The sequence below is a fragment of the Thunnus thynnus genome, chromosome 21 (genome assembly GCF_963924715.1).
Source record: "Thunnus thynnus chromosome 21, fThuThy2.1, whole genome shotgun sequence".
In the NCBI taxonomy this organism is placed as follows: Eukaryota; Metazoa; Chordata; class Actinopteri; order Scombriformes; family Scombridae; genus Thunnus; species Thunnus thynnus.
This window is the reverse complement of record NC_089537.1, coordinates 9,857,338-9,870,729: the sequence shown is the minus strand read 5'-3', so window position 1 is coordinate 9,870,729 and position 13,392 is coordinate 9,857,338. Positions and strand designations below refer to the sequence as shown.

General features: G+C 40.6%; 1 protein-coding gene across 9 annotated transcripts in view; it reads right to left on the bottom strand.

Moving 5' to 3' along the window:
• The window catches only part of myom1b (myomesin 1b), a 32,040-nt gene that overhangs the window by 15,805 nt on the left and 2,843 nt on the right, over positions 1–13,392 (bottom strand). For 4 of the 9 annotated variants that reach the window (XM_067577831.1, XM_067577834.1, XM_067577835.1 and 1 more), the window contains 17 exons: positions 13,207–13,341; positions 12,904–13,078; positions 11,483–11,640; positions 11,191–11,283; positions 9,373–9,461; positions 8,928–8,969; positions 8,186–8,200; positions 7,081–7,242; positions 6,605–6,766; positions 5,148–5,289; positions 4,443–4,642; positions 3,997–4,050; positions 3,784–3,908; positions 3,451–3,634; positions 3,176–3,350; positions 2,970–3,091; positions 152–169 (listed from right to left, as the gene is read on the bottom strand). In XM_067577831.1, coding sequence (XP_067433932.1) covers positions 152–169; positions 2,970–3,091; positions 3,176–3,350; positions 3,451–3,634; positions 3,784–3,908; positions 3,997–4,050; positions 4,443–4,642; positions 5,148–5,289; positions 6,605–6,766; positions 7,081–7,242; positions 8,186–8,200; positions 8,928–8,969; positions 9,373–9,461; positions 11,191–11,283; positions 11,483–11,640; positions 12,904–13,078; positions 13,207–13,341 — 2,051 coding nt within the window. The remainder of the gene's footprint in view (positions 1–151; positions 170–2,969; positions 3,092–3,175; positions 3,351–3,450; positions 3,635–3,783; positions 3,909–3,996; positions 4,051–4,442; positions 4,643–5,147; positions 5,290–6,604; positions 6,767–7,080; positions 7,243–8,185; positions 8,201–8,927; positions 8,970–9,372; positions 9,462–11,190; positions 11,284–11,482; positions 11,641–12,903; positions 13,079–13,206; positions 13,342–13,392) is intronic. The other 5 variants (XM_067577833.1, XM_067577838.1, XM_067577832.1 and 2 more) reach the window with 3 other exon arrangements.

Here is a 13,392-nt window from a genome sequence, read left to right as displayed (position 1 = left end):
GCCCCCTGCCTGGCTTCAGTGTCAGCCTGAGCTTTGCGCTTTTGCATTGTGTCAGGGGGGGACTGGACAGTTTCATGCTTGCCCGTCCAGCGTGGCCTGTGCTCAGTTAGTTGGCCCACGTTACCCCCCGGCCCCATCTCCGGCAACACACCATGAGGGATGCCGCCCCCTACAGGAGTTAGCAGAGAAAAGCAAAAGAGGCTTTTTAAAACAGGCAAAACATACATTCACAAGTCTCTGATCTCAATCGCAAAGAGAAGACAAGCAGAAACAGAAAGACAGAAACAAATATTCAGTTCATCAGCCTTTAAAATTCAGTAAAATGTCTTCATCTGACTGGGTGTGAAAAATGAAGACAAGATGACCAACAAGTGACATCCATGTGAGGAGGCGAGCAGGCATCATTTGGGATTATGAAAGCATGCAGGCGTGTGACAGAGAACATCCAGTGAGTGAGTGTGGGTGTGCAGGCTTTGCACCAAGCGTGCTTTAGTAATGATGCCAACAGATTTCATTACCTCTAAGATTTCAACTCAAAAGATTAAATAATTGATGTGTTAATATCATTACCTTGTGATCTAATTCATATCATATCATAAAATTCAGTTTTTGTGTTCAGTTTTTTCTGTTTCGTCTTAATATAAAGCCTTTTGAGCTTTAGCTGCTGTACAAAATATGGTATGTGAAATAAAGTTCATTATAAATGTAACAATAATGTAGAAATGTGCTCAGCATGGATGTCCGAGACATTTATCAAAATATTCTGTTCTTTGTAATTCAACATAATAGAAGTTAATGTGTTTCCTGCTAATATGTGACTGTAGAAAAAATAGATTGGCATTTTTACTAAGTGTGTTTCATAAGGAGAGCATGCTGCTCAGCACAAAGCTGTGAGTTAGTAATAATGCAGAGTGGTTTTAGGGAACAAGAACAGATAAGATCATAAAGAGCATTTCTGACAAATGATAGCAGCAGTATTGGTCTGTCTGTATAGTACATGTTAGTCTGAACTAAATTAGTTGTACTTTTCTTTACGTCTTTGAAAAGTGTTTTCTAATGTAATGATAACAGTAAACTACAATTCACTGCATGAACAGCTTGACATTTTGGGGAATACGCTTATTCGCTTTCTTGCCATTGTTATAGGGGAAGATTGATACCACTCTTATATCTGTTTGGTAAATAGAAAGCATACAGCTAGGAGCTATTATCATAGTTTAGCATAGCATAGCGTAACTGGAAGCCTGTCAATCTAACGGTGACAACAAGACTGCAGGAAGTTACTGCACCTGGCCACGAAATAGTCTCGTACATAACTCCCTGATTAACCACAAATTTGTCATTTTTAGACTTAGGTTTTTGTATGAATTAAACAAAAAAGATATAATGTGTTGATTAGTGAGCTTTAGATGCACTGGTAGATATATATTTTTTAACCTTTGGGCTGTTTGCAGTATTTATGCTAAGCTAAGCTAACCAGCTGCTAGCTGTAACTTCATTTAATCTTCTCATCTAATTCTGGGCAACAAAGCATATTTCTCAAATTGTCATACTGTTCCTTTAAATGTTACATTGGCTTTTTTGTGTTTTTTTTTGTATACATTTCCAATATAATTATATAAATCAATATTGCATAAAATTCTCCAATCAATATCATGATACGGATTTCAGCCCTAGTATGTGCATTATGTGTCCTTAGTCTGTGTGTAACTCAGATTTCAAAAAATGATAAGATTATTAAGGACTAAATGAGTGTAGTGAATGAGTGTAACCCTCCTTGGATAGTGTAGTCATTTCAAACAGAACGATACTACTGCGAGGTTAGTTGCCAAGACAGAAGTTGAGAGACTCAGTGCAGTTTAAGGGTACCGGTGGGGTGGGAGAGGTCTGTGTGGTGGTACCTTTAGCACCATATGGGGTTGCCGACACGTCTCGTGCCCAGGATAGGTGAGGGAAATGAGAGGTGGTGGTTGTGGTTGTGGTGGTGGTGTGTGATACTGGGCTGGTTTGTAACGACCACTGAATTGGATCGCACTGACCCAAATTAGAGGAAGTCTACAAGTCCTGACCCTGATAGGCTGTGCAGGGAGGAGGAGAGGGAAGGAGTGGGGGGGGGGGGGATAGGTGTGGCTGGACAGGGTGGTGGGTAGGTGGAGCACACAACAGTGTAGAATAATGTGACAGGGTGACGGAGTGGAACCATGGTGGAGAAAGTGTGGGAGTGCAGATGCTGGTGATATAAAGAGCTGAAGACATGTCTCAAGAGAACAGACGTAATCCATAACATAATGTTAACATATCAGGAAAAATGGCAATTCCTGTATAACATTTAAAAAAAACTAAGCCAAGAAAATCCCACCCTGAGGGCCAGTACTAAATAGCACTGAATAGTGCTGTTCAGTGCATTCCACAAGTCATTTTGTGTTTAAATTTCATGTTTTTAATTAAAAACTGCCTCACCCATTTATACTTCAGGCGTAAGTTACAGTAAAATGGGTGTGTCATTATTTGGAAAAGCTGTCCATTCATTAAAATAATAATTTTGTTCTGCCTGCATTGCATTCTGCACGATCTACTGAAAATGCTACAGTGAAGAAAGTGATATCTGCTGCATCTGAATGATGATTATTAAAACTTACTGTAAAATTGTTGCTGTTATTTTAGACTGATATCACTTTTAACACAACGGAAAACTTAAATATTTCTGCAAAATATAATATACAGCATATCTCAACATAATATTATCTGTGTTAATCCATGGAAGTTTAACAAATATACAACAAAATGGACTCAGAAATGCCGCTACAACACCAACAGCTGTTTTTAAAATAAAGAGATTTCTTCACGGCGATTTTTCACTTTAAGCCATAAATCTGACTTTAAACAACAGGATGAACTATGATTCTGAGCATCCTCTAACTTCTACATAAACTCTTTGTATTCAGACATGAACCCTCCGTTTTACTCACCAATTGCAGCCTTCACCTTCACAGGCTCAGACTCTTCAGAGAACTGGCTGAGCCCTGCGGCGTTCACGGCCCTCACCCTCAACACGTACGTCTCTTCTGTCATCAGACCGTGGCAGATAAACCTACAAGAAGGGGGCAGAATTTTAACATATGACAGTATTTGGGTCAATATAATCCTCAGTAAATAAAATGAAGGGTAATTCTACCTGGTAGCATTTACAGGTTTGTTGTTGCACGGCTCCCAGACATTGCTGCCCACAAGACTGGCCTCAATGTAATATCCCACCAACTCTTTAGCGTCATGGGACGCTTCCCAAGACACAACGACTGATGTGTCTGTGTTTCTTGTTGGAACAACTTTGCTTGGGGCAGAGGGGATATCTGTGGACCAGAACATTTTACATTTTTTGGGTCATTAACTGTAATATTGCTGCACAGTATGTGTGTGATTGTGTGTGTGTGTGTATGTGTGTTTTCTGACCAAGCTTGTCACCAACTGTAGTGGCCTCAGTTGGGTCAGAGGGCTCGCCGACGCCAGCGGAGTTGCAGCAGCGGACACGGAAGTTGTAGGATTTTCCCTCGGCGAGATCAAACAATGCAAAGCGAGGAGATCTGACTGGGATCTCTGTGTTCACCCTCTGCCAGCTGTCTGAGCCAGACACACACTGACAAAAACAAAGAAAAAAAGGGTCAAATAGTCATCCAAACCAAAACGACGTGTTACAAATTCAACTGCAACAAAAGATGTTTTAGGGTGGATTTTTCCTTTAATAGGTAACATGTAAAAATATGATGTGAAGGAGATGAAATTTACCTTTTCCACGTAGTACATGACACCCTCAAGGCCTTTCTCTCCAGGTGGTTTCCAGCTCAGCACCACATAGTTCTTGGTTGCCTCTGTAACCTGCAGCTCACGAGGTCTTCCGGGAACAATGCCCTCTGATGGTGGAAAGATTAAGGATTAAGTACCTTAACACAGCAGCTGAGCAACAGTAAAATGGGCTTCTGGGTTTCTGGGAGTTCCTACCTGCAGGCTCCTCCTCTGTCACAATGATTTGTCCGGTCCAGGGAGCAGAAGTACCTGACAGCAAGGAAATGATGATCAGTGGTATTCTTTTTATTATCTGTAAGTATTAACATTTCTATATTTTGTTCCAATATTCACTATTTCTATTTGATCCATTTTAATGTCAAAAACACCAACCAAACCTATTCAGTAAGAGGAAAAATATGTATGTAAAATAGCATTACTGAACAATTAAACAGACTAAATAAAACTGTAAAGAAACAACAATTTCATCACTGTTTTATGGAGCTGTTGTCAACAAATACAGTACCTTAACCCTCATGTTAATCCACTTTTAATACTACTGTTCTACTACTTTACTTCAGTTCATTAAGCTTTTTAAATATGGACAGGAGTTTGGTAAGGTGTTTGTGGCGAGGCATAGGGTAAAGCTCAGGGTGTGGTACCTCTCATGCGGGCGCGGTCGGCAGGGTCCATGGCAGCCACCGGCTCAGACACGCGGGACGGATGGCTCATGCCACTCTTGTTGACCGCACGCACACGGAAGATGTAAGAACGACCTTCAACCAAGCCAGTGACCGGGAAACGGGCAAACTTGATTGGAGTGTCATTGCACTGGCACCAGTGGTTGGTTCCAACCTCACATCTGTACACATATTACAATATAGTTAGGTTTTTATTGATTTATTTTAAAATAATTGCCACTGTGGGGCAATAATATGTGTAAGAAGTGCAGCCAAATGGGGCAGAGGCTTGAGTACGGTCTAGACCTGCTCTATGAAATTGAATTGAATTGAATTGAATTGAAGTAAAGCTGTTTTTTCATACCACTTGATTTTTGACAATCACTTTTCCTTCATCTTTCCTTTTTCCTTTATCCAGTTTATGTTTATGCTTTTTTAACAAATGACAAAAACATTTTTCTTGCAGGAAAATCTAGCAAATATCAATTCTTTATGAAGTGGGCATATAGATTAAATTACTTCTGTAAAAAACTTAGGAGAGAAAAGCAAAATGTCACAGACTATAACTATAAATCTGTGATTCTCCTACTCCCTCCACTCTTGGACAGGTTCTATCAAGATGACCTCTGCTGAGATACATATTTCAAATGTTTAGAAGGAGTAACAGGCAGTAACATGATGACTGACCTGTCCACAAAGTAACCCAGGATGGACTCTCCGCCATCCACAGCTGGCTGCTTCCAGCTAACAATAATGTAATCCTTGTTGGCATCCAGACAGCACACGTCCAGAGGGGCACCTGGAGCTCCTTCCACCTCAGCATCAGAATCTAACACATACAGTAAAGAAACCATCAGTTTGGTCAATATACTTACTCTGTTCTGTCTGTCTTACACACAGATAAACTGTGCTCCATTGGGGTTTTTTTCATATTTATTTACCTAAGTTTTACCTAAAACAGTTTGATTCTAGCTGGTTGTTTTAAAGCGAGCTGTGCCCCTTGGTGAACTGTGTAGCTGCAGGGCTCGATGCCAGGAATGTCGCTGGTACCTCAAGTCAAACACAAGCCCGCAGCAATCGGCGGCGTGAGGACAGAATTAGCAGTAGCCCTCCCCAGAGTGAAAGGGGATAAGAGAGGTGACCCTTAAAGAAACATAGCTCAGTCTGTGGATAAAGCGAAGGCACCTAGCAAAGGCTCCACTAAAGTAATGGATATAAACAGGATGTGCATATATGAAGCCTATATTTACAACCATAAAGGCAGTATCTCACTTACATTCAAACTTATTAACTAAATTATACCTTGTTTTTTTTTTTAAGTTGAATCGCAGAGTTTGTTGGCTCATAAAGATAGCTAGAAAGATCAGGAAGGACACTGGGCAGCCTATTGTTTCTCCTTGAAGCAGATATATCTTCTGTATTCACAGCCAGCCATTCCATAGCTGAGCTCTCTGAGAATAGCCCGGCTTCAGCCCGGCTCATATAGCGTTTTGTTATGGAGACGCTGGCTGTACCTGGCGTCTTCTCTACTGGGCGTCCCTGAGTTGTAGCAGTGGAACAACAGGGTCTATTTTCTCGCATGTTCATACTCAACGTGGTTCATCTGGAGAAGCCGAGGCTGGAAAGGTCAGATTGTCTCTCAAGGTATCAAAGATAAGCTTCACTGACCATTTTTTCCATGGTATTCAAACGGATGCCGGGGAGTTGTCACTCGACAGCGTCTCTATTAGAGATACCCTATTTAAAACCTCTCACTCATATTCAAAAACTTTGACTACTAAACACTTGACTATTAAATGTAGCATTGTCATCAGGTGCCAGAGGACACGCTGCTGTGTCTTTGACCTTTGGCATACTTAACAAAAACAAAGCTGGAGGAATCAAGGCCAAATTTAGCTTGCGCTGACTAGAGTTGCAGCGAAAATGTCTGCAGGTAGTCGTCTTAGATATGTTAACATATATAAGTTGAGTTGAGGCATATTTATAGTGAGTTGCTCCTAATTTATGAAAGCTAAATTATACAAAAAAGAGAAATAAATCTGAATTAAATATTGTGTTAATAAAATGTAAAAACTTTAACCACTCAAATTACATATTGCAGGACTTTGTAATGACAACAGAACTTTTAGGGAAGGTGAACCCACCTCTGACAAAGACGTAGGCGGAGTAGGTTTCATATCCAGACTTGGTGGTGACACGCAGGGTGTAGAGCCCCTCGTCCTCTTTGTTCAGGTGTGTGAGCGTCAGTGTGGCTCGGTCTCCACTCCAGTGCATGTGGCTCCATTTAGATTCAGTTAGCAGAACATCTGGAAAAAGAAAGAAGGTAGTAGTGGTAATCATTAATATAATCCTTTTTTATAAAAAGAAAATATGCAACCATAAAATCTTAATTTAGACATAATAACTTTGCAGATTTCATGAAGTACATACTTTTTAGAGCTGAAATTATCCCAAACAATATTATATATATATATGACATCCCCATTGTCTCAGTTAAATATACAGTACGGTGCAGCAGAGACAGACAAAAACAGTTTGCCTTTCAACTGAATTAAGTCCAAAAGCAAAAGACCCCACACTGATCTTCCTGTTTGAGACAAGAGACAAACAATCTACTTACGGTCTCTGTACCACTGGACCTCTGGCTGGTAGCGGTGCAGGTGAGGGTAGATGATGACCGTGCATCCAAGACTCATGGTCTCACCCTCTCTTCCAAATGATACGCCGAACGTATCAACAATGTGAGTCTTGAAGGTGATGCCATACTCAGACACTGGGCCGTCTACAGACAAAACATGAGATAGCAGAGTCAGTTTGCAATCGCACAGCAGTTAATTTTGCAAATTCAGACAAGTGGGACGACGACATATCGAGTGGGAAAATGACACACTGGACTGGAAAAAATGGAGACATAGCATGATCACAATCAATACTCATATCCACAGAAAAACCCAGAAAAGAAACATGAACAGTATGCTAGATCAAAACTTTGCAGTCAGACAGAGGAGGTGGATCAGATGTATCACATGTGAAGATGAACAACAGGAACAGAAACAAACCAAAAGAGTGACACTGAAAGTACTTTACAGTGCTGACAACTTGATATCATGCACAACAGTGAAGCACAACAGACACATGAAAACCCAGTTGAAGTAAGATAAACAAAACAAGATTCATTGATTTCAACTGCTTAATTAGTTTAAATTTGATGTGAAAGTGTGATTAGGATCTTTATTGTGTTGTTAATCATGTACACATATGAAATATCAACATATAGCCGGGATTATATAATAATCTCTGAAATGAAATTAAAAAATACTTTGTAAAAATGTGCTACTTGTACTACTTCCAAAGCACTATTAATTATGTTAGACACTATCAAGTGGTAATGTATCTATTCTCATATAACACAAATGCATTTTGAGAACATTTTCATCTCAAAAATGTCTCAGTTGATCATAAAAATCTGGCACAGTCCTTGTAAACTTCCTAAACTACATGACAACATACCTTTGCAAGGTTGTATACTAATACAACATTGTTTATGCACACAGAGTGCTGGTATTCAACCTAACAATGCTGAAAAATCTAGAGATTTTTCCAGAGTAACCAGGAGAAAAACTGTGAATTCTACATTTCTGAACAGACAAGAGTGATCATGCACGGACACATAGTCAGTGGATACACCAAAACTCTCTCAAACCAGATCTCTGCGACCCTGTTACCTTCAATAACGTCCCCTGCATTGCCGCCGCAGCATCAAGGAAACAAAAAAGTCGTCAGCGCAGAAGCACCCACTGTCTTCCCAGCCCCCACCCCGCCCCAGGTCAATGCACAACACAGCATAGATAATGTTAATGATGTAGAATTAATTTTGACAAATAAATACATACATGATGATAAAATTAAAGCTGCATCAATCAGTATTTTTATTTTGCCACTGAATCAAATGACTGCATGTAATGTAAGTGACAAACCCACTGAGAATTATTTTTACATTAAAACTCTGCAGCTCTATTCTTTTAAGCATCTTTTAGCTAATTGTTTTAAACTTTATGGTGCATGTAATGTTATTGGTTCAGTCTCAACACCAAATTTCCAGCAGAAGCAGATACAGTAGCTGTCTCAAGCAAACAAGCTCAGCTAACCCCATATGGTACAGTACCTAGCCAGCAGACAAAGTTAGCGGTTAGCTGTTTAGCGACAAAGTTAGCAGTTTGGTGGAGACCAAATCATGGTAAAAAAAAAGAAGAAATGTTGAACATTCAGAGGATGACCAGAAAAAAAACTAAATTAAACAATGCTCTGTGTCCGCTGGATACACAAGCAACTGTTTGCTAACAAGTTAGCCATAACAATTTTAACACGAGTAGGGTGTTTGTCAGCCATCTGATTAATGCAGCTTTAAATACACAATGCAGGATATAATGAAAAATAAATGCAAGCATATAATAAATTCACACTTACGTCGAGGGGCTGGCAGGGACTCATCAATTTCCCCTTTGAACCCTGTGAAGAATAGCAGCATTTGCTATAAATACATATTAATAAAGCATAAAATATTATATATAATAGAATAATGACAAACTATATATGCAGCATTATACTGACAAAATATAAAAATCAAATGAGACATTACATACAACTTTACAGGAGCATTGCACACAAACAAAAGACAGTGACGTTATGCCATAAAATAGTCTGTAATAACTGTATCTATCTCTGAAACCTTTAAAGGCATTTGGACACTTGACACACTGGTGAGCTGAAGAAGATAATCTCAACATAACAGGCTTTGTTTTGTGACTTTAAATGAACATGTGGTCATGAGAAAACAGTTGGGAGAGCTTGTGGGGGATTTGTATGTGAGCACTGGGTTTGTGGTGTGGCGTCGAGACTTGGTGAAACCTACTCTTCACGACGACGGAGGCAAATGCAGACAGCTCTCCCTTGGAGTTCATAGCAGAGACGCGATACTGCGCCGTGTCATCGAAATCACATCTGAAAGAGGAGAACGTCAGATGATCAATGTCCATGATACGCACATTCTATCTCTTCAGGATTCACATGTACAGTGCCCTTCCCCCACCTCAACCTCAGCCCTCTCAACCATGTAAATAATACCAACTATGTGAGCCTCAACTGTAAAGCGTTCCTTAACTCCTGGCCAGGAATACTCTGGCAATAAATAGACTCCACTGGTGATGTCATTTGAACCAAGTACTGTGGGCCTCTGTACATGAAAGCATCTGTTGTGAGAAATGCATTATGGAAACCAACAGTTAACAGGCGTATTGTACTGTAATGTGAACAAAATTCAAGATAACAGTGTTTGTTATCTCTTGCTTGTTGAAATAGTCAAAAATGGCTTGTTGAAAGGGTGCAAAATTACCTTTTTTGTCCACCGGCCAAGTGGATATATAGGTTACCATTGTCTTTTTGGCTGGTGAGCGAAACAAATCTACCAGCCACTTGCATATTTTACCAGCATTTGGCTGGTGGCTGGTGCTAATTTTGTACCCTAGTTCAAATGTGATCTAGACTATCTGTAGACATGCTCTTAGTTATGTGCGGCAGCCTGGGAAATGATTTTGGTCTTTGTCCAGCTCAGAGGCCTCTAGTGTCAGTCTGTTTGAGCAGGTCAGGCAGGGACCGAGGCAAAATTCAACAAATCACACATAAAGACAACAGTTTTGGTTCAACAAACATATGTTCTCTACTTGTTCTCTAAGCTGATGCTAATGTGGGTAGATGCTGTCTCTTTTTTTCCCATGTCAGTATCTCAATACTTAATTCATTTTGATTTGAAGAATTATTGTCCCACTAAGGACTAAGGCATAAAGATATGGTCACATTGTTTCTATTGAAGCCTGGAGGACAGACAGATTCAAGCATGCGTTTCCTGTTGTGGGGCCATCTCCAGCTGGATTTGGCAGATTTGCAGGTCAGAGTTCACCTTTTTTTCAGCCTTGACAGAGCGGATGTGCTAAGCTGATAGAAACACTGCTGTAGTGTGTTTGGAAATGGTAAAGTTTTTATTCTAGTGTATTACATCACCACTTCAGTACATTATCACACTACCAGACTACAAACAGTGGCATAGATCTCGTACACTCTTTATAGTTTATGATCAGTTTTTCTTTATTTCCAACATCAACTCCTTTTTTAGGGCTGAGTGTGGGAACATTTCTGTTGAACAGAAATGTAATGTGACAGTACCTTAAATAGAAGTATGTTTTGGGGTGTATTTGCTTAACTGACAGTTGTCTCAACCTATTAGAGTTAGCTGTGGTGGTTGCTGCATGCTCATCCCACCTCATCTCCTCCCAGGCTTCCTTCTTTCTCCAAAATTTTGATTTTTTGGCTTCAATTACTGTCAAAGATAAATATAACCTTCAAATTGTCCCTACAGAAACTTATGGGAGGCATCATGGACACTACATTGCCCATGCTTTTCCTCTTTTCTTGAGGTAAATAATCATATTGCCTGAGTTCAACTCAAGTGACAGTGCCTGAGAACTGCAATTTTTCAGGTTAAAGCTGGTTGGAAAGGAAAGGACTGACAGAGGAGTGACAAGTTAAAGAAGTCTATGCAAGCTAAATTGTGTGCAATTGTGTGCAGACAATGAAGAAGTGATATTATATCGATGATAAACTACGGCACAAGATGGCAGTGGTTTTTTGAGAATACTTTATTTTGAGTACTGTGAATAGGAGAAGCTACACCTACCTGTTAATCTCCAGTGAGTGCACGTTGTAACTGCTCTGAAGTTTAAACTTGCCAGGGTGGGCAAGTGGGTCAATTGTCACATTGTTTTTGTACCTTGTGGTGGGAGGCAGAGAACATGAAAGAAGACAGACGAAAGGAAGCAGAAAGAACTTGACAAGGATGAAACAGAATCACAAGGGGAGAAATAAAGCCATGGAAGCTAGATGGCGCTCAAAGGAATCAGCAGGATGTTGAGAGGACAGAAAGGACAGACATGAGTTTATGTTATAGGCAATGTGTGTCTGCAACCTACCAGACGACCCGTGGGTCAGGCCAGCCGCTGACAGTGCAATGCAGCCGCACACACTGATTCTCCCACACGGTGTGGGAGCGAGGTTTAATCACAAAGTTCGGGGCGTGCATTAGGCTGTCTTCGTTCATACGCTTGAAGTGTTCCCCGTGTTCATGGATCTAGAGACGGAACAGTAATTTAGCAGGGACACTCGTACTATAGCCAACCGTAAACTGTTTAACCCTTGACAAATAAATGCAAAACATTCCCCATAAATCCACAATACATGCATGAGGCAAAAACAGATCTTTAACATACAAAAGTTGAGCAATATCCCTAAATACTCTTTTATTTGTTTCACACATGCAAGCTGTATGCACCTCTCGATGTAACACGTGTTATCAGTGTGAGTGTGTGTTGTTTATCATGTCCTATGAATAGCAAGGAGCGTTAAGGTCCCTTCTAGTTGTGCATTGAGCCACTCAACACATAATATGACAACACCCATGGGACTCTGTGTCTCAAGAAACACGATCTCCTGAGGAATTTATCACCCAGTAGTATGGCTATCTGGCAGAGTGAAGACAGATAAATACAGTGGGGGGGGGGGGTCACTTGTGGCTCTTATAATGCTCAATGAATGGTCGGGTACTACTTCACATAATCACCCAGGGACATAAATAACTCCCTTGTGTAAGGGGTTAGTAATAACAACCACTTAGCCACAACCACTTGGCATTCGTAAACACTGCTCCAATTGATAATGCTCGGTTACACCAGAATGCATATAACATATTTGTGTTCTGTGGCCTAACATTAAGTTTAAAAGACGGAGGTTTTTCATTGTGATGTCACGAGTCATAAAAAGCTATCTATAATGTCATGAGGGAGAATAAATGGTCTACTGTGATGTCACGAGTCCAAAAAGTCTGTTTGTGATATCGAAGGAGAAGGTCAACAAGAATGGAAAAAAACAACGATCTATGATGTCATCAAGCAGAGCGGTCCCCTGTGATGTAACTATAAGAAATGTCATTCATGATGATGCCTACTGTGATGCCACAAGCACCAATATGTGATGTCATGAATGGTATACAAACAGGAAAAGCCGATCTGTGATGCCATGTGATGGTTTTTCTGTGGTGTCACAAGTGGCGAAAGTCAACATGTGACGTCATGAAGGACAATGTCTACTGTGGTGTCACTACTCAGAAAAACCTGATGTTATGAAGAAGCTCTATAGTGATGTTATGCCAATCTGTGACGTCGTGAAGCACACATCAGAGCAAACACCAGTGTCTAAACTAGACACTTGTAGTATCACTAATCAGCAGACAACAGTCATTGATATTTAGTGATGCAGAAATAATAATTATCCACATAGTTATAAAAGACTGTGCCTTCCTGTATGATCTTAAAGTAGCTAGCATTGCCCCACTGACCCTTTTGCTCAGAGAGATGCGTTCGGCCGACTCGCGCATGGTCTCCCTCCTGGAGGTCTGTTCTGACCTCTCCATCTCCAGACCACTGGTGAACAGATCCCTGCGGGCCATGTATGCAGCAGTGTCCCTCACCCTTTTCTCCTCTGTATCCGATAATCCTGTAGCAAACTCTTGACTAGGAGTCAGCGGAGCGGAGCCAGGGATGGAATTGGGGAGTAAGGCAAAGCATTAAAACTGAAATAACTTCAAGATGAAGCAAAACATTCTTGGAGTTCTATATTTATACGGTAAAGATTTTATTACCTGCCTCTGAAGATAGGCACTACATAGCCGATGATTTGGTTCTCTTTATCCAAAGCCAAGTAAGTTGGCTTGGCTCTCTTGGTTACAGGGCTCAGTCTGCTCTCATCCAGCCCAGAGTGTGAAGACAGTTTAAGTCTGAGACATACAGAATACCATCAGCCTGGCACCCAGCCAGACAGTGCAACT